Here is a 22725-nt window from a genome sequence, read left to right on the forward strand (position 1 = left end):
GACCGCAGGTAACAAATTCTAACGAAAGGTGCATGGTAACAGCAGTCACAGATAGCATCCTCTTAGGCCCTCAGTTGAACAAACTAATCGTCTGGAACTCGTCTACCCAGTTGGGTAGCCACACGGCAGACCACGTAAGATAAATCCTAGCTACAGACGTTCTGTAACAATAAACACAACTATCATCTACATCCTAATGTAACATTAGTTTCATCAGCAACTCCTCTGGCACCAGTCCGTCAATGTGTATGAGTAGCCATCGTGGAGATTTCGTGTGCAAGTCCCATCAACAAGCTACAGATGACAGCAACCACAGCCAACTTACAGAATCTCATGCAGCCATATCTGCACCATCCGATCATCTGGCAAGAGTCTGCCATTGTGTATGGGCAGCTACTCTGGGCACTGCAGGTGGAAAGTCACATCAACACCCCACAGATGTACATCAACACCAGTCACAACCAGCATCCAGAGCCTCATCCAGCGTCAAGTGCATCATCCCATCATCCGGCACCAGTCTCCATCGGCGAGCAGCCACAGTCAAGTCCATTCACCAGAACACAGGTGGCATGAGACAGGAATCTCTACAATTATCTAGGGCCCCACTGAGCGATATTGAATTCGTATTCGGGAGGGCGGTCGTTCAAATCAACACTGAACCATCCAGATTTAGGTTTCCCATGATTACCCTAAATCGCTGCTAGGATGGTTCCTGTGAAAGGGCACAATTGTCTTCTCCATCCTTCATTAATCTATGCTTGTGCTCCATCTGTAATGACCTCATGGCTGACAAGAGGTGAAACCAAAAATCCGCATTCCATCGTCCTCTTCTTTTGTTCTTTGAATCATAATGCTGTTAACATATCATTCCAGTAGGAAGTCCGACGGCTTAGCTGGGTGGTAAAGTGCTCGCCTCCCGTTTGTGGGGCCGGATTTGATTCCCGGTCGGGTTGGAGATTTCCTCCGCTCGGGGACTGGGTGTTGTGTTGTCTTCATCATCATTTCATCCTCCTCATTGGTGCGCAAGTCGGCCAGTGTGGCGTCGAATGAAATAAGACTAGCAATTGGGGCCCGAACTTCCCCAAATAGGGTCCTCCTGGCCAAAGATGCTATACATTCATTTCATTTCCAGTTGAAAGAAATAAAGGAACTCAAAGCAGTACCTTTAAAACGGAAATTTGTAATCTAGTATCCAGTATTTTTTAAAAATAAAATTGATCTATTGTTTTGAAATGTCAGGAAATCCTTGATGGAAATGAGTGTTTGGCGTCATTGGCCAGGAGTCCCCTTGGGGGGCAGGTCGGGCCGCCTTGGTGCAGGTCTCATTACATTCGACGCCACATAGGGCGACCTGAGCCCCGGATGGGGATGAAATGATGATGTAGACAACACAACACCCAGTCCCTGAGCGGAGAAAATCCCCGACCCAGCCGGGAATCGAACTCGGCCCCGTAGGACGGCAGTCCGTCACGCTGATCACTCAACTATTGGGGCGGACAATCCTTGATGTAAGGCCCTAAAAAACTCAGATACCAATTTCTAATTCAACTGAACAGTGAATATTAGACGTTGTCCAACATGCAGATGGCTTACATTTTGTATTGTGTGGAATGTACAGGGTGTTTCAAAAATGACCGGTATATTTGAAAGACAATAAAAACTAAACGAGCAGCGATAGAAATACACCGTTTGTTGCAATATGCTTGGGACAACAGTACATTTTCAGGCGGACAAACTTTCGAAATTACAGTAGTTACAATTTTCAACAACAGATGGCGCTGCAAGTGATGTGAAAGATATAGAAGACAACCAGTCTGTGGGTGCGCCATTCTGTACGTCGTCTTTCTGCTGTAAGCGTGTGCTGTTCACAACGTGCAAGTGGTTCATTCCTTAGAACAGAGGATTTTTCTGGTGTTGGAATTCCACCGCCTAGAACACAGTGTTGTTGCAACAAGACGAAGTTTTCAATGGAGGTTTAATGTAACCAAAGGACCGAAAAGCGATACAATAAAGGATCTGTTTGACAAATTTCATCGGACTGGGAACGTGACGGATGAACGTGCTGGAAAGGTAGGGCGACCGCGTACGGCAACAACAGAGGGCAACGCGCAGCTAGTGCAGCAGGTGATCCAACAGCGGCCTCGGGTTTCCGTTCGCCGTATTGCAGCTGCGGTCCAAATGACGCCAACGTCCACGTATCGTCTCATGCGCCAGAGTTTACACCTCTATCCATACAAAATTCAAATGCGGCAACCCCTCAGCGCCGCTACCATTGCTGCACGAGAGACATTCGCTAACGATATAGTGCACAGGATTGATGACGGCGATATGCATGTGGGCAGCATTTGGTTTACTGACGAAGCTTATTTTTACCTGGACGGCTTCGTCAATAAACAGAACTGGCACATATGGGGAACCGAAAAGCCCCATGTTGCAGTCCCATCGTCCCTGCATCCTCAAAAAGTACTGGTCTGGGCCGCCATTTCTTCCAAAGGAATCATTGGCCCATTTTTCAGATCCGAAACGATTACTGCATCACGCTATCTGGACATTCTTCGTGAATTTGTGGCGGTACAAACTGCCTTAGACGACACTGCGAACACCTCGTGGTTTATGCAAGATGGTGCCCGGCCACATCGCACGGCCGACGTCTTTAATTTCCTGAATGAATATTTCGATGATCGTGTGATTACTTTGGGCTATCCGAAACATACAGGAGGCGGCGTGGATTGGCCTCCCTATTCGGCATACATGAACCCCTGTGACTTCTTTCTGTGGGGACACTTGAAAGACTAGGTGTACCGCCAGAATCCAGAAACAATTGAACAGCTGAAGCAGTACATCTCATCTGCATGTGAAGCCATTCCGCCAGACACGTTGTCAAAGGTTTCGGGTAATTTCATTCAGAGACTACGCCATATTATTGCTACGCATGGTGGATATGTGGAAAATATCGTACTATAGAGTTTCCCAGACCGCAGCGCCATCTGTAGTTGAAAATTGTAATTACTGTAATTTCGAAAGTTTGTCTGCCTGAAAATGTACTGTTGTCCCAAGCATATTGCAACAAACGGTGTATTTCTATCGCTGCTCGTTTAGTTTTTATTGACGTTTCAAATATACGGGTCATTTTTGAAACACCCTGTATCTCTGCTTGAAATTTCAATTCAAATGTGATTTTAAACTTTGATTCATGCAAACGTACTTGCAAACATGTGAAGTTAATATGAAGTTGTATGAAACATTCTCAGTTTACTCGTCGCGTGAAATAGGAGTAAAATCTCGGGCTTTGGACGAAATCCTCCGCCAGTGCAAACATGGGCTCAGTCCCTGGCAGCATGACGTAATGATGACATATGCCGACTGTGAATGGTCACGTCAACAGTAGCCACGACGGACCTTTGTTCCTGATGAATACGACTTTGTCCAGCGCTCGAGAGTTTCCTCATATTTGACGAGGCAAGAAAACGGAAAGTTTCACACAAGGATATCATCGTGAGAAACTTCGGTCTCATGCCTGGCGGCTTTTTGTCATCAGTTATACCTAACAGTAGTGCAGGTCTGAAAAGACTCACAATCTTTCTGGATCCCACTAATTCTATCGTTTTGCCTCCCCCCACCATGATTTTTTAAAATTTATTTTACTGTTTATTATAAAAAGTACTTACCGCCTTCATCTCTTCAAAGCCGAAGACTAGTATGTTCGGTTCATTCCTCAGCTGCCAGAAAGAAAGGACGTGGTCCCAAAATGGAGTGTATATTGCTGCAAATAAATAAATAAATAAATTTACGAATAGTATACCGCTGTTTTCCCGTTTGGTTGCTAAAAAACAGCCTTCCTAGAATAATCAGCTGCGTATTGTTGAAACGAATTTGTAATGTCCCTACTTGTTACTGACTGACTGACAATATTTCTGACGGAGTGGTGAATACTCAATACCACTGACAAATTCAGAGCACCCACGTCCAACAGCGAAAGTATTGCAAACAAAATTTTAAGTTATATGATTACAGATGTGACAGATGTCAGTAGATGCTCGAATAATGGTCCAAAGATCTTCTAGATGAGTGTGGTCAAAAGAAAGCCATAAAACTCCAACACAAACTACACCAAGTAAGTTTCCTGTAGACTAAGATCACTGACACACATACATTAAAACCGATGCAATCATCAATTCTAAAATAATCCATTAAAAAACTAAAGACAGTGAATGATGTGAAACAGTCATCACAAATCGTGAATCGTGGCTGGCTGATTACTGGACTACTGAGGAATGAATCAGCACTCTGCAACACACTATAAACCCTCAACCTCAGAATTTAGGGTGGAGTCCGAAAATCCACAAAGCTTTAAAGCGTGGCCAAGACTCACCTTGTCATCTGCTAAACTAGCCAGCAGACCCCCACTTTGGCCTATTGATACCTCTGTTGCACAGCAGAATGGGTTTATTGTGCACGCTTAAAATTCTGTGAAAGAACTACCAGGTGTGCTTGGAGTAGAACAGATTAGTTCTGGGTTGATATGCCAGTCAGTATGTCAACAAAATATACCACCAACGCCACAGGGTCTGAGGTGCCTTGTCACGGTCCGTGCGGCTCCCCACGTTGGAGGTTCGAGTCCTCCCTGGGGCATGGGTGTGTGTGTGTTTTCCATAAAGTAAGTTAGATTAAGTAGAGTGTGGGCTTAGGGACCGATGACCTCAGCAGTTTGGTCCCATAAGACCTTACCACAAATGTCCAATTTTATACCACCAATGCAGCAGACTCTAGCATGGGGCATGCAGAACGCAAGAAATGCTGTGCTGCTTAACAAGGCACTGTGAGATAACATGATGTAACTTCACCACCTGACCGCCACTACAGTATCAGCTGTAGGCAGGAAAGAATCCAGCTCGCAGACCCAGAATTATTACTGAATTACCACACTGAGGCAAGAAGCATTGACGGGTCAGGTGATTGAGGACAAATGCACTCAAACGCTGACAGCCACTGTGCCACAGGTGCAGACTGCTCGACCTGTTAAACAGAGAGGCTTTTGGAGCTCAAGAACACATTCAGTCGTGGTACCATTCTGTCCGTGTCGCTATAGCTGGAGGGAACGCCAGTCTGCAGAGTTTCAGTGAAACCATGGCAACCTGGCTGATGGTCGCCAGTCTGATGGTTGTGTGCGTACTTCAAACCCGAGAGGCAGCCAACTCGATGCAAACCACAGGCGTGGTCTGCCGCTGCTGCCTGCTGAGTCATTACAGAAGACTGGTGAACAATCAGCCCTCTTCCACCACTGATTCATCAAGGATGGTCTGCCAGCTGCCATCTGCACACCGACTAGGCGAGGTGCGCCTGCAAAACTTCCTGGCCAACTGTAGCAGGCTTGTTCCATCCATTGTGGTTGACTAGGACCTAGTCTCCACCACAACCGACATCCTGGATCACTGTTGGCAGTCTTCACCTGAGTGTACGATGGACTGTCTTTGACAGTGCTGAGATGGGAGCCATACTAGGATGTGGCAGAACTTCTACCACCTTCGTCGCCCCACCACTGCTGCAAATACAGAACACGGCCGTATCATTGGCCTGTGTTAATGAAATGAAATTAGTGTACACCATTGTGGGCCGGGAGTCCCCCATTCGGGGAAGTTCGGCTGCCGAGGACAAGTACTTATTGCATTCGACGCCACATTGGGCGACTTGCACGTCGGAGATGGGCATGAAATGATGATGAGGACAACACAACACCCAGTCCCCGAGCCGAGAAAATCTCCTGCCCCAGCCAGGAATCGAACCTGGGCCCCTTGACGTGGCATTCAGCCCTGCTGACCACTCAGCTAACGGGGGCGGACACCTGTGGTGATGACATCATGTCTTACTGATAAGGCATCAGCACTTCGTCACAGAACATGCCTTGGCACCCAGCTGCCGACTGCAGCTCTGAAGAAATATCTTTTGTACACTCTGCATGGTAAATAAGACACTGGACACCCATACGGAAGGACGACTATTCAAACCAGTGTCCGGCCATCCTGGTTTAGCTTTTCAGTGATTTCCCTAAATCACTTCAGGCAAGTGCCAGGATGGTTCCTTTGAAAGAGCATGGCCGAATTCCTGCCACATCCTTCCCTAATCTGATGCGACCAATGACCTTGGTATTTGGTTCCCTCCACCTGAATCAGCCAACCAACCGATGATAAATAAATGTCATTACATATACTGCTTTGTCACTGACGCCTCCAGGTGTGATCTGGATGTCTCAACGTCACCTTCTGCTCGATGTCCTAATCACAATATGACTAAAGCATGCAGGTTGGAACACCCTGTTCATCAGAATACAAAGTGCACTCGGTTAAAATATAGCATTCCATTAAACATGAGTAGAAGTTTGTTTCGCCAGAGACTGGAAGGAGGAATGCCATGTGTGGATAGCTGACTTCATAATTCACCTCCAGCCAATAATCCTCCAATTAAAGCATGACCTCCTGGCTCAACAGCGAGTTCACAGCATGTATGGAGACGGCGTGTTGTTCAGCTGAGTTACACCTACAGGTCCCCTTGGGTCCTACGTCAGTTTACTCGTTTCCCTTCATTCCCACGGTGCCCAGAAGAACACCATCATCTTTGCATGCCGTTGCAGCTTGTATGTGTTTGTTGTACAACTTTTCCTGCTGGGAACACGCACTGAGTGGCGAAACTCATGGGATACCTCCTAGTATCGTGTCGAAACTCGTTTGCCAAGCGTAGCACAGCAACTCGACTCGGCATAGAAAGTGGTTGGAAGTCCCCTGCAGCAATATTTAGCTATGCTGCCTCTATAATTCCGAAAGTGTTCCTGGTGCAGGATTTTCTGCACGAACTGACCTCTCTAATATGTCCTACAAGTGTTCGATGGAATTCATTCTGGGTGGCCAAATCATTTGCTCGAATTGTCCAGAATGTTCTTGAAAGCACTCGCGAACAACTTAAGCCCAGTGACATGGCGCATTGTCATCTATAAAGATTCCATCGTTGTTTGGGAACTTGAAGTCCATGAGTGCCTGCAGATGGTCTCTGGACCAAAGGACCCAGTCAGTTCCATGTAAACAGAGCCTACACCATTATGGAGTCACCTCTAGGTTGCACTGTGCTTGTTGACAACTTGAAACCATGGTTTCGAAGGGTCTGCGCCACACTCGAACCCTTTCATCAGCTCTTACCAACTGAAAATGGATTGTCCATTATGCATTCCAACTTGGGCAATTCCAGCAGGACAATGCGACGACCCACACGTCCAGAACTGCTACAGCGTGGCTCCAGGAACACTCTTCTGAGTTTAAACACTTCCGCTGGCCACGAAATTCTCCAGACATTAGCATATCTGGGATGCCTTGCAACGTACTGTTCAGAAGATATCTCCAACCCCTCGTACTCTTACGGATTTTTGGGCAGTCCTGCAGGATTCATGGGGTCATTTCCCTCCAGCATTACGTCAGACATTAGTCGAGCCCATGCCACGTCGTATTGCGGCACTTCTGCGTGCCCGCAGGCGCCCTACACGACATTAGGCAAGTGTACCAGTTTCTTCGGCTCTTCAGCGTAGGTACAGAGTGGTCTGTTACGTTGTCAATCCTTTTGGACAGCTTATATACAGAGGGTAGGGTACTTACGCGCTGTTGGTGGCCTAGAACCTTAATTTGCGCCAAGGCAAAGCGACATCACAGTACACGAGTAATACATGTCCAAAAGATGTAGTCCGACAGGTCCAGCAGGGAGTGTGTCGATTATATTTTGTGCTTCCAGTAGCAAGTATCCATGTAGGCCACATCTCACAACTATTGAGGGCAATTTGAGGACTCAGTAGTGGCGAGACAGAATCCTCCAAGCTGATGTCCAGCCGTACAGTCGACATTTCAGTGGTCAATTCGTCCTCCTCGTAAACACCCAAAGAATGAAGCGAACGCCATGCCCTGCATATCAGCTGATGTGAAGTCGACTGAGCACACCCTGGACCAGTTGAAGCCCGCACACAGTGGATGACCTCAGTATGGTGATCATCGAAAAGTGGGACAGGCGGAGCGGGAGCAGCAATACCTCGACCAGGTTGTGTTCAGCAAGCTAAGGAGACTCCTAAGATGTTATAAAGCATGGTGTGGGGCAACGCTGTTTCGTGTTTTACCTCCAACAGAGTTTTATTTCGCAAGTGAACAAAGAAGCGCACTTCCAAGCAACCTGCCCTTATTTGAGAGTGAAGACCCATCCCTTCTTTCCCTGGTCGCCTTGAACCTAAGCCCATACACGATGGAAATAAGTTCGCATCTTCCTCATGGTTTGGTGACACCCACTACATCTACCACACAGTACACACTCACTCATCTGACATCTTGGTGAAAATATGGTATATAATGTTATCTTCGTCTGCTCCAACCGATTCTTCAAATACTGCTTACTGCGCACCAGAAACATTCACTTACGGATGTTTTCCATGAAGCCCTCCGCAAACTCATCCGCTGTGAGAGAGCAGCCGTGCCAAAGCTGGTGGTGGTTGAGGTAGGACACGATCACGTCCTTCACGTTTCGAGTCACGTATATGATCTGGAACATTCCAAAACATGGCCACCATTGCACTACAGTTGTAATAGAAAAACTTTTACCCTGAAATTATCAGTGTCTATCTTCTAGTAAGTAGCGTTGCCTAAATCACGACTGTTTCATCATTTTCTCTCCACTGGGCAAGTTTAATATTTGCTAAACCACCTGTCTAATCTTTAACATGTTATTTGGGATAAGTAGGGAAGTAGCACTTCTTCGAACTGAGGTGAAAACAAGTGTGTGTCACGACCTGACTAAAAGAAAGACTAGGAAGTTAGGTAATACAGGATGTGAGTTTGGAGGTGGGAACAGGTAAAAATTGTAGCGGGAGACCAAATATTGACTACAGTAAGCAGAGTGAATGAGTTTAGCTTGTAATAGTTACCTCTGGATCGCGAGGTCCCGGGTTAGATTCCCGGCAGGGTTGGGGATTTTCTCTGCCCGGGGGCTGGGTGTTTGTGTTGTCCGCATCATTTCATCATCATCATCATCATCATCATTATTCGTGACAGTGGCTGAATTGGACTGTGTAAAAAGTTGGACTCTGTAAAAATTGGGACTTTGTACGGGCGCTGATGACCGCTTAGCCGGCCGGAGTGGCCGTGCGGTTCTAGGCGCTTCAGTCTGGAACCGGGCGACCGCTACGGTCGCAGGTTCGAATCCTGCCTCGGGAATGGATGTTTGTGATGTCCTTAGGTTAGTTAGGTTTAATTAGTTCTAAGTTCTAGGCGACCGATGACCTCAGAAGTCAAGTCGCATAGTGCTCAGAGCCATTTGAACCATTTGATGACCGCTTAGTTGAGTGCCTCACAAACCAAATATCATCACGAAACATCATCGCAATAGTTACCTAGAGATCGAAAAGCTTGCATAGGGTAGACAAACGTGGAAGGAGCTTCATCAAACGTCTTCTGACTGAAGATCGAAACAACATACTCTACTTTATTATAATACTAGCTAACAAACCCGTCATTGTTTGGATATTTATTTTGTCAGATTTCTGTTTGAAATGAAAATAAAAAAAATGAGTATCCAAATTGAAAACGTGATCCTGTACAATTTTTGTACGCTTTGCGCAGTTGCTTCGTGTGTCTAAATCGCGATTTTGCAAATGTCTCAATGACAGCGCCTCTTCATTGTTCTATGCACGTCTATGGTTTTTGCCTACATCCGTTAGCGCTTCGCATATGACAGTTGTCAAAAGCGCTGACAAGTGTGTTGGATTTCCTGTCGACGTAAGCCACGCACTTTGGAGGAACTTCGCCCGGACATTACAGTTACATGTGCAGCGATCTCCACTGTAACATCGACTGACGTAGTTGCGGCGACCGTTCGTCGTTCTGTTATGTGTATAGCCGACAACGGTGAACATTTTGAACGTTTAAAGTAACCATGTGCTAAACTGAAGGTTGTACAACATGTGCGATTAATTATTAAACGTAAAAAAAACTTAAGTAATACTTTTCGTTCCTTAAAGTGTTTGTCCACTTTTCTGGCGGACTCTGTATATGTATACTGGGTGGTCTATTGATCGTGACCGGACCAAATATCTCACGAAATAAGCGTCAAACGAAAAAAACTACAAAGGACGAAACTTGTCTAGCTTGAAGGGGGAAACCAAATGGCGCTATGGTTGGCCCGCTAGAGGCGCTGCCATAGGTCAAACGGATATCAACTCCATTTTTTTAAATATGAACCCCCATTTTTATTACATATTCGTGTAGTACGTAAAGAAATATGAATGTTTTAGTTGGACCACTTTTTTCGCTTTATGATAGATGGCGCTGTAATACAAACATATGGCTCACAATTTTAGACCAACAGTTGGTAACACGTAGGTTTTTTAAAGTAAAATACAGAACGTAGGTACGTTTGAACATTTTATTTCGGTTGTTCCAATGTGATACATGTACCTTTGCGAACTTATCATTTCTGAGAACGCATGCTGTTACAGAGTGATTACCTGTAAATAGCACATTAATGCAATAAATGCTCCAAATGATGGCCGTCAACCTCAGTGCATTTGGCAACACGTGTAAAGACATTCCTCTCAACAGCGAGTAGTTCGCCTTCCGTAATGTTCGCACATGCATTGACAACGGGCTGACGCATGTTGTCTGGCGTTGTTGGCGGATCACGATAGCAAATATCCTTCAACTTTCCCCACAGAAAGAAATCCGGGCACGTCAGATCCGATGAACGTGCGGGCCATGGTATAGTGCTTCGACGACCAATCCGCCTGTCATGAAATATGCTATTCAATAGCGCTTCAACCGCACACTAGCTATGTGCCTGACATCCATCATGTTGGAAGTACCGGGTGATCAAAAAGTCAGTATAAATTTGAAAACTGAATAAATCACGGAATAATGTAGTTAGAGAGGTACACATGCTTGGAATAACATGGGGTTTTATTAGAACCAAAAAAATACAAAAGTTCAAAATATGTCCGACAGATGGCGCTTCATCTGATCAGAATAGCAATAATTAGCATAGCAAAGTAAGACAAAGCAAATATGATGTTCTTTACAGGAAATGCTCAATATGTCCACCATCATTCCTCAACAATAGCTGTAGTCGAGCACTGTAAAGCATGTCCGGAGTTATGGTGAGGCATTGGCGTCGGATGTTGTCTTTCAGCATCCCTAGAGATGTCGGTCGATCACGATACACTGCGACTTCAGGTAACCCCAAAGCCAATAATCGCACGGACTGAGGTCTGGGGACCTGGGAGGCCAAGCATGACGAAAGTGGCGGCTGAGCACACGATCATCACCAACCGACGCGCGCAAGAGATCTTTCACGCGCCATCTGTCGGACATTTTGTGAACTTTGTTTTTAGTTATAATAACACCCCATTTCATTCCAAGCATGTGTGTAAATTTTTACCTCTCTATCTACATTATTCCGTGGTTTATTAAGTTTTCGAATTTATACTGACTTTCTGATCACCCTGTACATCGCCTTTGTGTCATGCAATGAAACATCTTGTAGTAACATCGGTAGAACATTACGTAGGAAATCAGGATACATTGCACCATTTAGATTGCCATCGATAAAATGGGGTAGCCAATTATCCTTCGTACCATAATGCAACACCATACATTAACCCGCCAAGGTCGCTGATGTTCCACTTTGTCGCAGCCATCGTGGATTTTCCGTTGCCCAATAGTGCGTACTATGCCTGTTTACGTTACCGGTGTTGCTGAATGACGCTTCGTCGCTAAATAGAACGCGTGCAAAAAATCTGTCATCGTCCCGTAATTTCTCTTGTGCCCAGTGGCAGAACTGTACACGACGTTCAAAGTCGTCGCCATACAATTCCTGGTGCAATCGATGTTGATGTAGTATTCTCAACACCGACGTTTCTGAGATTTCCGATTCTCGCTAAATTTGTCTGCTATTGATGTGCGGATTAGCCGCGACAGCAGCTAAAACACCTACTTGGGCATCATCATTTGTTGCAGGTCGTGGCTGACGTTTCACATGTGGCTGAACACTTCCTGTTTCCTTAAATAACGTAACTATCCGGTCAACGGTCCGGACACTTGGATGATGTCGTCCAGGATAGCGAGCAGCATACATAGCACACGCCCGTTGGGCATTTTGATCACAGTAGCCATACATCAACTCGATATCGACCTTTTCCGCAATTGGTAAATGTTACATTTTCACACGGGCATTCACGAAGCGAATACCGTCCCCACTGGCGGAATGTTACGTGATACTACGTACTTATACGTTTATGACTATTACAGCGCCATCTATCACATAGCGAAAAAAGTGGTCCCACTAAAACATTCATATTTCTTTACGTACTACAATATTTAATAAAAATTGGGGGCTCCTATTTAAAAAAAAAAAAACGCAGTTGATATCCGTTTGACCTATGGCAGCGCCATCTAGCGGGCCAACGATAGCGCCATCTGGTTTCCCGCTTCAAGCTAGACAAGTTTCGTTCTTTGTAGTTTTTTCGTTTGATGTGTGTGTGTGTGTGTGTGTGTGTGTTTGTGTTTGTCGGTGTCCAGGATGCAGCTGTAGGAATTAATGTGAGGCGACTAGGATAAGACGGGATGAGGACAGTAGATGTAATAATCGCTGTTTTGCCGCATGACTGAGTGATGTTTGTGAGAAGCAGAAGACATACCTTGGGTTTGACGGTCCAGAGCTGCCTGGGCAGAAGTTCTACCGGCAGGTGGCTCTTGATCAGCCTCGGCGATCTGGAGTTCTTCGCGATATCGATCGAGTGCACGGGCGGCTTCTTCACGCCAGTGATGATCGATGACAACCTGGAACACATGCTATGCATCCTAAGACTGTTGCTGAACACGGCTTCCCTATTCGAGAAAATACTGAAAAAGAATAAACAGAAAATAAAGGCAGGTCTCCTTTTTTGGGAATGTAGGACCTGCTGTTGTGACCGAGTGACTCTAGGCGTTTCAGTCCGGAACAGCGCTTGCTGCTACGGTCGCAGGTTCGAATCCTGCCTCGGGCATGGATGTGAATGCTGTCTTTAGGTTAGTTAGGTTTAAGTAGTTCTAAGTCTAGGGGACTGATGACCTCAGATGTTTAGTCCCACAGAGCTTAGAGCCATTTTTTGGGACTGTAGGCTTTCTCAGAGAATTTCACTCATGACGACCTCTCGGATTCTAAGTCTGTGATGTACCTTGTCATTATCTCGTCCTTTATTTGTTGTTTTCTTAAATTTTTACTAATACACATGTACTATGACATACAGTGGCTTACACTGTTGCAGAATCGTAGCAGCATGGTGTTCCCATGGCTGGAGGCAGGTACAACCAAACATATGATGGCAAAATGGTGCTTGTAATGGGTCGGTGGTGTAAAAAGCGCTTCGCTACAAGAAAAAAAGTCTTACAGGCTGGCACACACTATTGAGTAAAAACTTTATGAACACGTGCTTAATAACGTGTTACTCTACCTGTGGAATGCATTAAAGGAGCAACTCTGCATGGTGTACATTCGACAAGTTCGTGGGCACCACATGACTATGCAGAGATTCATGGGTACGGAACCAGTCTCTGATAGCGTCGGAGACGTGTTCTGTTCGGATCAGGCGAATTTGGTGGCCAACGCATCCACGAGAGCTCCATATCATGCTGCTCAAACCACTGTAGCGCGATTCTGGTCTTGTGAGACAGAAATTTATCCTGCCAGACGATGACACAACCGTCGGGGTGAACATGAAGCATAATGGGCTGCAGATGGTCCCCAAAAATAGCCACAGCTGCCAGAGTGCCTTCGAATACTACCACAGGTCCCATGCACCCAGGGGATTTTCCCCTCTCTCAAAATACCACCCCAATCGGCCTGGGGTATGTTGCGCGTTTTGAGCAGCGGATTGTTTGGATGGCGTCATATCCAGAAACCATCAACAGCCGTGTATAGCAAGAACCGTGATTCATCCAAATAGGCGATACGATTCTACTGATCCACGCCCCAGTCTCGAGGATCTCACTCCAGCTGCAATCGTAATGACGATATTATTGGGTCACCATGGGAGCACGTAGGGGTCCTCGGTTGCGGAAACGCTCTCCCTCTCCCCTCCACCGCCCCCCCCCCCCCCGAAACAATGTCTGCTGATCGGTGTCCTCCGAAACACTAGCGCCTGCAACAGCATTTCACCCTGTCTTCAGGCCTGCCAAGTTTTCAGCCTACACTACTTTACAGAATGGGAAAGCCTCTGACCTCCAAGTTCTGTGATGAGGTGTGGACTCCCAGCACCTTGTCGCCTATTCGCGGTTTCACCGTCCTTATACGACTTTCCCCAGATGCTTACGACAGTAGCATGCGAACAGTCAACCAGCAGCGCTATTTCGTACACACTCGTTGCAAAGACTTCAGGACAAAACAGCCTGCCCTGTCTCAAAGCGTCTTACGTTAGTGGATATCCCCATTTGTGACCCCTACATTCCCTTGACTGATTCCACATGTCACGTACTTCTCTCAATTAATGACTAAGGTGCTATATTTACCTTAGAGTGCAGTTAGACATTAGCTAGTACCCCCTCTCCCCCCTCTCCCCCCTCCCAACGTCTGCTCCGCTCCCCCCCCCCCCCCCGCTCCACATTATCACCAACTTTAGCACCTAACTAAATTGTAGAATGAAGGACTTTTCTTGGAACACTTTTATTTCTTTTAAATGATGAAAGTTTGTGTCTTTGTGTCTGTGTGTGTCGGGAAGGGAGTGGTAGAATGAATGGCGAAGGAATTAGTGGTGCATCGCAAATGCTACCCACTTCTCCTTCTCATATAAGAAAGCCAACTATTCGCAGTGAGGATAGACACTTGTTTCAAAACATGCTTCCCCTGCATTACTCCTCTCCGCTGTGGCACTTGTTTGACCTGCTCACTGCAGTCCCATTTAAAATCAACCGAGTTAAAATGTGTGCACTACTCTTACTGTTCGTAAATCGCTTGATTGTTGTTGTACTCCTTATTTCTGAATGGGCAGAAATTGGAAGACTTCAGGCTGTTAATGCTTTGTATCTAACCACTGACACTAAGAGTACTAGTAATAATAATACTAACAATAATATTGTGTACAGCACTATAGTAGTCCTTATGCAGTGAATGCTCTGTCGTGCTGTCAGTTAATTCATTCTGTTTTGAAGTGAGTAATGAAGCAATTTCTGGAGTATTGCAGGAACTACTAAGGTTGTTCGGAAAGTAAGGAACGATCGGTAGCTAAATGGAAACAACAGTGAAAATCAAAACTGTTTTCTTTGCACAATTAGCTACACCTTCCATATACTTCTCTACATAGTAGCTGCTCTGACTTGACATTTGTCGGAGCGTTATACCAAATTTCCAACACCATCGTCGTAGAAGGCAGCCATCTGTGGTTTCCGATAATCCTCTACGATAGTCTATAGTGCGTAGCCTGCACCCAGGTGTTGTCTTCGTATCCAGTGTTTCATGTGAACAGAGATGATACTCAGGAGGAGGCAGTTAGGGGTGTGTTGTGGGTGATGGAACACTTCCCATCGAAAAGGCTGCACGAGCATCTTCAGTGCCCCTGCAGAGTGCGGCTGAGAATTGCCACGAAGAAGGAAGTGCGTGGCAGTTGTGTTAGGTGGGCGAAGCCTCTCTGTGGGCCCTCCTGCTTGGAGGGAGACATTGTTGTTCTGGGCACCTTTACTCGCTCACAGTGCGCTCACAACTGAAAAGAGCGTCTTGATGCGATCGACAGGCATACTAGAGACACTGCCCAAAACGTCTGTGCAAAACCTCATCGGATTTTCACAGTGGTTTACATTTCGCGACCGATCATTCCTCACTTTCCGAGTAGTCCTCGTATTTACGAGAAGACCTTTTTTTCAATTAGCATTGGTTCTGTATGTGTCTCACTTTTAAGATCAGCGATGTACGGGACAAAGCACAACATATGTGCGCAGTGGGTTGCGAGGAACCTGTAACCTCGACCGCACTGAAATGAAATGTCATGTGGCGAGGACCTCCTGGACCCGATCACCTGGTGCAGGTTTTTTGAGGTGACGCCTCTTCAGCGACGTGGGTGTCGAAGGGGTTGAAATGATGATGATGATGATGCAAACACCCAGTCCTTGGGCAGAGAAAATCTCCAACCATGCAGGGAAACGAACCCGGGCTGCCCACTATGACAATCCAGCGTGCTGTCTACTCAGCTACGGTGGCGGACTCGATCGCATTAATGCTACTGACTGATAAAAAGTAATTATTGATAACTTATATGATCAATATAAGTACCTTACAAAATTTTAATAATAGTAATGTTCTTTTAAAAGTAATTTAGTTTCTTGACTCAAGCATAATCGAATCATTTAGTTTTTACCCCTCAGAAAATTTCATTTTAATCCTCAGAGGTTCAGTTTCTAGGGCTTATGTTTAATCACGTCTCATCAGGGTTTGCGGAAGACGTACGTACTGTGGCTTCTTTGTGCCCTCACTGGCTGTTTATGGTGGTCTCTTTGATCAGCATTCGTTCTTTCCGGATGAGTATGTTGCTTGAACCTCCTGCTCACCTGTGAAGCTTGGCAGTTTTTTTTTCAAGGCTGTCGAGGAGTTCTAGCAGTTCGGCAACAGCGTGTAGGTAGCATCGTGTGAAGGGTACCAAAACATGAGCTCCTGTTCTACAATGTATGAAGTCTCTGAAGATGAATCTTTGCAGCATCATCACAGACTGCGTATTCCACCAGTGGCCAAATACGCTTCCAGTACATGGTGACGCTGTAGTTAATACAAAGCTCTGTCTTTTCATTAAAGAGTATGTACAGGGTTCCAAGCCTCTTGGAAATATTGCTTCGCGCTACTTGTACCTGTTGCTGCCAAGTGAAGGTTAGGTCGATTGTAGTTCGAAGTTACTACACGACTACAGTCCATTCAGCGGGTTGACTGAAGAGATTCACTTCTGGAGTGCCAGGATATGCTGGCTTATGGAGTTGAAACCGACACGCCACATCGATGGCCAGTCTTCAATGAATGGCAGGCATGCCATGCCACACTCGTCTGTTTCTGGTGACTTGGTGTCGTCTACGTGGACAGCTCGCGCTAGTCTCGCCACGTCTGGGATAATAAGCTCTGGGACCATTACAAATCCTCGTGCTACCCTGGCTCTGATGTAGTGTTGACGTTGCATCTCCGACGACGTATACTGCTCTTCTTAAGCAGGATACTAGTAGCTTCACATAGAGTGTTCAGAATCGTAGCACAATTCATAGAACAGTCCCTTGTGACAGGCGCTATGAAGGGCTCGAGATACGTCCAGGGAGACTTTCCCGCAGAAATCCTTGTTTTTTAAGGGCAGTGTTGCTTCTTGCACGATGCGAAGTAGTTTGTGGAGTGTGGAGGAAGCTTCCCGAAAACCAAATTGTCCTGAAGAGATGATGTGGTCCGCTCTTGGTTCCTAGGTAAAACTGTTCAGGATGACACTATCAAATACTTCGCTCGGTAATGGGAGGAAGCTGGCTGGCCTGTAGGTTTGGGCTCTGCACTGCTCTTCCCAGGCTTTTGACCTGCCGCAATGATATTTTTCTATGTCGCTGAGAATCTTCTCTTCTTCATGATGTTAGTGAAGATACTTGGGATAGCGGCATATGCTTCTTGTGCCAGCTATTTGAGCCTCTGGGTCAGGGGCTTCGTTGCTGGGTTATCGTCTGACCATAGAGTGGAATTCCCGTGGCCTTACTGCTAGGTTTTGCAGATCCTCTTCTTCTTGGTCGTAAGCTCCGAAGTAAACTGCGAACCTGTCTTCCTACAGGCAAATGCGCTGAACGTTTTGGGGCTCCACTATTGCCTGAAAAATTAGCCTCAAAACCGTTACCAAGAGCGTTCGCCCTGTCTATAATGTAGACAATTTTTCGTAGAGTAGCGGGCCACATCCCACGCTGACACGTCTGGTTGCACAGTGGCGAGTCTTTCCTGCCGTACCACATCTCGATCATCAGCAAGTCCAGCTTTAACTTGCCGTGTCAGATGATTTACTCTTTTCTTTTCCAGTGAGTCGCTGTAAAGTCTCCAATCTTCGTTGGTCCTGTTCCTCTCCCAGATCATGGCAAGGGTTTCAGATGGTAGTGACGGGCCTGTGCCTTGGTTGTTCCTTCTCGACGGAGTTGAAGAATACGAACAGCTGACGACAGAGGCGCTGAGTTGTGGTACATGTTTAATAAAGTGTGTGCACGCCGTCGTTTGCAACTAATTCACTTGTTTTTTCATATAGTTCAATAATTGTCACTCTGTGAAAGATGATGACGGGGAGCACTTGCACAAATAATATGTGAACATGCTGCATTGTGATTGGCTCAGAGCATCATCGCATTAACCCAATGTTGATAATAGTGGGATGGAGCTCTCGTAATTGGATAAAATACGAAAATCTGTAGAAACTACGAAAAATTGTGAAAATACGGAAAAAATTCGAAAATGAGTGAAAATTATGTAACTTTGGGGAAAATACCAAAAAGTGGGAAAATGTGGATAAACATGTAACACCATCGAAGAATGAGAGTACAAACATATCTGCCAGGGTGTGGTCTCTACTGGTAGTATAATTAGTTTTAACAAATAGACACTGAGTGACATGAGTCAGTGGAATTTGTTATTAACAAACAGACACTACCTGTTCCTCCCCCTATGCTGCACAGTTTCAGAGTGAACCCCCCCCCCCAATAAGGTGCTTCAATCTGATTGGTCAAGGGGAGGGGAGGAGAGCCGGGAGGGGGAGGAGGAAAGTGTTTCTCCTGGGTGACCACGATCAATTCCCAGTGGTTCCCCCCAGGAGGAGGGGAGAAGGGGCGAGGGGGGGGGCTACGATTATGTCACCCAAGTGTGCAATTTGACGCCGGATGTGCAACCCATTACCCCTCTATCTTCTCAGTGACCTTGAAATAAGAAACTGGTTATAAGGGATTGTGAGTTGAACTGGTACTGATAACCTACTAATTTTGTCCATCCCTTCTACCTTATCTGACCGCAAATCTTCCAGAACCCTTTTAAATTATGATTAACATTGGATCTCCTGTCTTCCAAATCAAGTCCAATTTCTTCTTCTATAATGTCATTGGAAAAGTCGGCCGGCCAGAGTGGCCGAGCGGTTCTAGGCGCTACAGTCTGGAACCGCGCGACTGCTACGGTCGCGGGTTCGAATCCTGCCTCGGGCATGGATGTGTGTGCTGTCCTTAGGTTAGTTCGGCTTAAGTAGTTCTAAGTTCTAGGGGACTGATGACCTCAGAAGTTAAGTCCCATAATGCTCAGAGCCATTTGAACCATTTTTTTTGTTGGAAAAGTCGTTCCATGTACTCTTCCCACCTGAGTTTAACAGTGGCATTCCCATTAGACTCTTAATGCTACCACCTTGCTTTTAATTTCTCCAGAGGTTGTTTTGACTTTTCTATATGCTGAGTCATCCTCCCGACAATAATTTCTTTTTCGATTTCTTCCCATCTTTGCTGCAGCCATTTCACCTTGGCTGCTCTGCAGTCCCTTTTCACTTCTTTCCTATGGATTTTATATAGCTGGTATCTTCTCTCTCCCTGAACGTTTTTATACGACCTTTTTTCGTCACTCAATTGAAGTATTTCTTCTGTTAGCCAAGATTTCTTTGTAGTTACCTTCCTTGTACGTATGTTCACTGTCGAACACCGTGATAGGTTTCAGAGATGTCCACTTGTCTTCACGTGAACTATCTACTCTGGTGTTCATTATAACACAGTATTCATATCGTTAGCGAAGTTAAAATGCGAGTTATCATTCCTGAGTTCTTCAGTATCCCACTTTGTTCCACACTGATTCTCTTAACCTTAAGTCTACTATCTACGTGGGACACTCACCTGGGATTCCATAGGATCTGTGGTAGCAGTCAAAGGCACGATGACAGTTGTGGACTTCGTGAACATTATTGTTGGCCAACTGCATCCCTTCACACTTAATGTCTTCTACGACGGCCATGGCATCTTTCAGCAGGATAACAGTTCGTGACAGAAAGTCAGCATCGTGCTAAAGTGGTTTGACCAGCATGATAGGAAACTCGTGTTGATTTTGTGACAGCTAATTGCAGCCTGGTCTGAACCTGATACGACACAAATGGAACGGTATCGGACCCAGCTCCGCACTCACAAACAACAGGTCCATAATTTTCGCGAGATGTGAGACCTATGCGTAGGCATCTGTCACCATATGCCTCCGGTAACCTAGCAACGACTTGTCTAAGCCATGCCACAAAGAATCAGTGCTGTACTGCGTTCGAAAGATGGATTAACACGCTGTTAATCGGGGGGCCACAGTGTCTTGCCCCACCTGTGTGTCAGCTGTACTGCAGAAGACAGACAAGAAAAATAAACGGAAACGTTCTGATGATGGTTAACACCACCCAAACATGTGTGTGTAAAGAGAGAAAAACGATAAAAATATGCTTTGCTCAAAGCAGACTCCTCAAAAATGCAGGACTACAGGGTGTATCTAAATTCCTTTTACAGACTTTGAGCTCAGGTTCCTTACACAAAAAAAGGAAAAAAAAATCCAGTAAATGTGAGCTCTAAAATGCATTTTTAAAGACCGACTGTTCAGTAGAAGAGCTGTGTGGCACAGTACCGAAGATGAACAAGTGCTCATAGCTCTTAACTTATGTATATTAGGGCCTACGTTTACTGGACGTTTATTTCTGGTTTTGTCCATATTACCTTCTCTAAATATACGGGAAGCAAAGAGCTCGCAGTGGAAGAGAAATGTTTCACAGAGTCGAAGATGAACAAGTGCTCACAGGTATTATGATATGTTATTTAGAGCCCATGTTTACTGGATATTTTCTTGTTTTTGTAAAAGGAACTGTCCTCAAAGTCTGTAAGGAGACTACGAGAATGATGGAAGCTGAAGAAATGAATTACAATTTGTTCGACAGCTGGGACTCCAACCCGGGCCCATGTTTACTGGACGTTTTTTTCTGGTTTTGGTCCATATTACCTACTCTAAATATTCGGGAACCAAAGAGCTCGTAGTGGAAGAGAAATGTTTCACAGAGTCGAAGATGAACAAGTGCTCACAGGTCTTACGATATGCTTTTTACAGCCTAAGTTTGCTGGATGTTTTCTTCTTGTTCTTGTGAAAGGTGCTGTCCTCAAAGTCTGTAAGGAGACTACGAGAATGATGGAAGCTGAAGAAATGAATTAAAGTTTGTGCTACAGCTCGGACTCGAACCCAGGTTTCCTTGTTTACGACTCAGATATGCTAACCGTTACACGACGGCCGCATTGTGATCAGTATTGCGCACGAACTGCTCAAGCCGATTACCTTCCACAATTCAAACTTCAATTTATATCCTAAAGAGAATTTAGTTACAGCCTATATTTACTGAGATAGGCAACGCAATATCGAATGCTTCGTATTATTTTACTAGAGAATGTGTGTTTCCATAACAAACAGAGTAGAGTCCTTCTATTATGAAAACTAAATGTCTGCAATACTCTGGGCCGGCCGCAGTGGCCGAGCGGTTCTAGGTGCTTCAGTCCGGAATCACGCGACTGCTACGGTCGCAGGTTCGAATCCTGCCTCGTGTATGGATGTGTGTGATGTCCTTAGGTTAGTTAGGTTTAAGTAGTTCTACGTTCTAGGGGACTGATGACCTCAGATGTTAAGTCCCATAGTGCTCAGAGCCATTTTAACCATTTTTATGCAGTGCTCTGGTGCTATTCTCTCGTTATACTCACTCGAGGAATGGAAATCTGTCTGTCAGAGGAGTTCGCTTGGCCTGTTCGAAGTTGAGGTCGTTCATGAGCAGCCACACCAACTCTTGTGTCCACGTCGTGCCTGAAAACAGAACACAATAATTAATGAACTTGCAACTGCTGTACAATATTTATTTACCTTTATTAACGGTACATCACGTACATAACTCACTAGATCGTTTTGATTTTGCACAGTATTTTTTGGAATTAGCTGTTAAAAATGTATACATTATAACATTCTATTGGTTTAAATCCGCGAGCTTTCGGTCGAGTACTCTTCAGCCATTGTCAAGCGGTGACTGTCTTTTGGTTGCTGCTATCGTCCTCATACAGCTACGCTACATTCTGTGATGGCACTGGTGTTCGTTACAGCTCCGTATAAGGTAATGTTTTCGTTGCGCACCTATCGTATCCACTTCAGTCTTCTGGTGGCCGGATACTAAGCCATGGTTAATCCCGATCGCTTCTTTTATGACGCTATCCCAGAAACTATTTGTCCGTGTAATAACATATGTCTCAATGAATGCAATACGATGTCCGCTTTAAAGATCACGCTCTGCTACTTCTGATTTCTCAGGCTAGCGCAAGCTATCCCAGAAACTATTTGTCCGTGTAATAACATACGTCTCAGTGAATGCAATACGATGTGCGCTTTAAAGATCACGCTCTGCTACTTCTGATTTCTCAGGCTAGCGTAAGCTATCCCAGAAACTATTTGTCCATGTAATAACATATGTCTCAGTGAATGCAATACGATGTCCGCTTTAAAGATCACGCTCTGCTACTTCTGATTTCTCAGGCTAGCGCAAGCTATCCCAGAAACTATTTGTCCGTGTAATAACATATGTCTCAGTGAATGCAATACGATGTCCGCTTTAAAGATCACGCTCTGTTACTTCTGATTTCTCAGGCTAGCGCAAGCGAAAACACCTCCCGTGTTCTACATACC

General features: G+C 45.4%; 1 protein-coding gene across 1 annotated transcript in view; it reads right to left on the minus strand.

Annotated features, from left to right (window-relative positions):
• LOC126106177 (luciferin sulfotransferase-like) overlaps positions 1 to 22725 on the minus strand; it is a 61895-nt gene that overhangs the window by 17030 nt on the left and 22140 nt on the right. Inside the window, exons 2-5 of the mRNA XM_049912415.1 lie at positions 21759 to 21858; positions 12707 to 12848; positions 8442 to 8562; positions 3669 to 3763 (exon numbers count right to left, since the gene is read on the minus strand). Coding sequence (XP_049768372.1) covers positions 3669 to 3763; positions 8442 to 8562; positions 12707 to 12848; positions 21759 to 21858 — 458 coding nt within the window. The remainder of the gene's footprint in view (positions 1 to 3668; positions 3764 to 8441; positions 8563 to 12706; positions 12849 to 21758; positions 21859 to 22725) is intronic.

This window comes from Schistocerca cancellata, chromosome 10, assembly GCF_023864275.1.
Source record: "Schistocerca cancellata isolate TAMUIC-IGC-003103 chromosome 10, iqSchCanc2.1, whole genome shotgun sequence".
Lineage (NCBI taxonomy): Eukaryota > Metazoa > Arthropoda > Insecta > Orthoptera > Acrididae > Schistocerca > Schistocerca cancellata.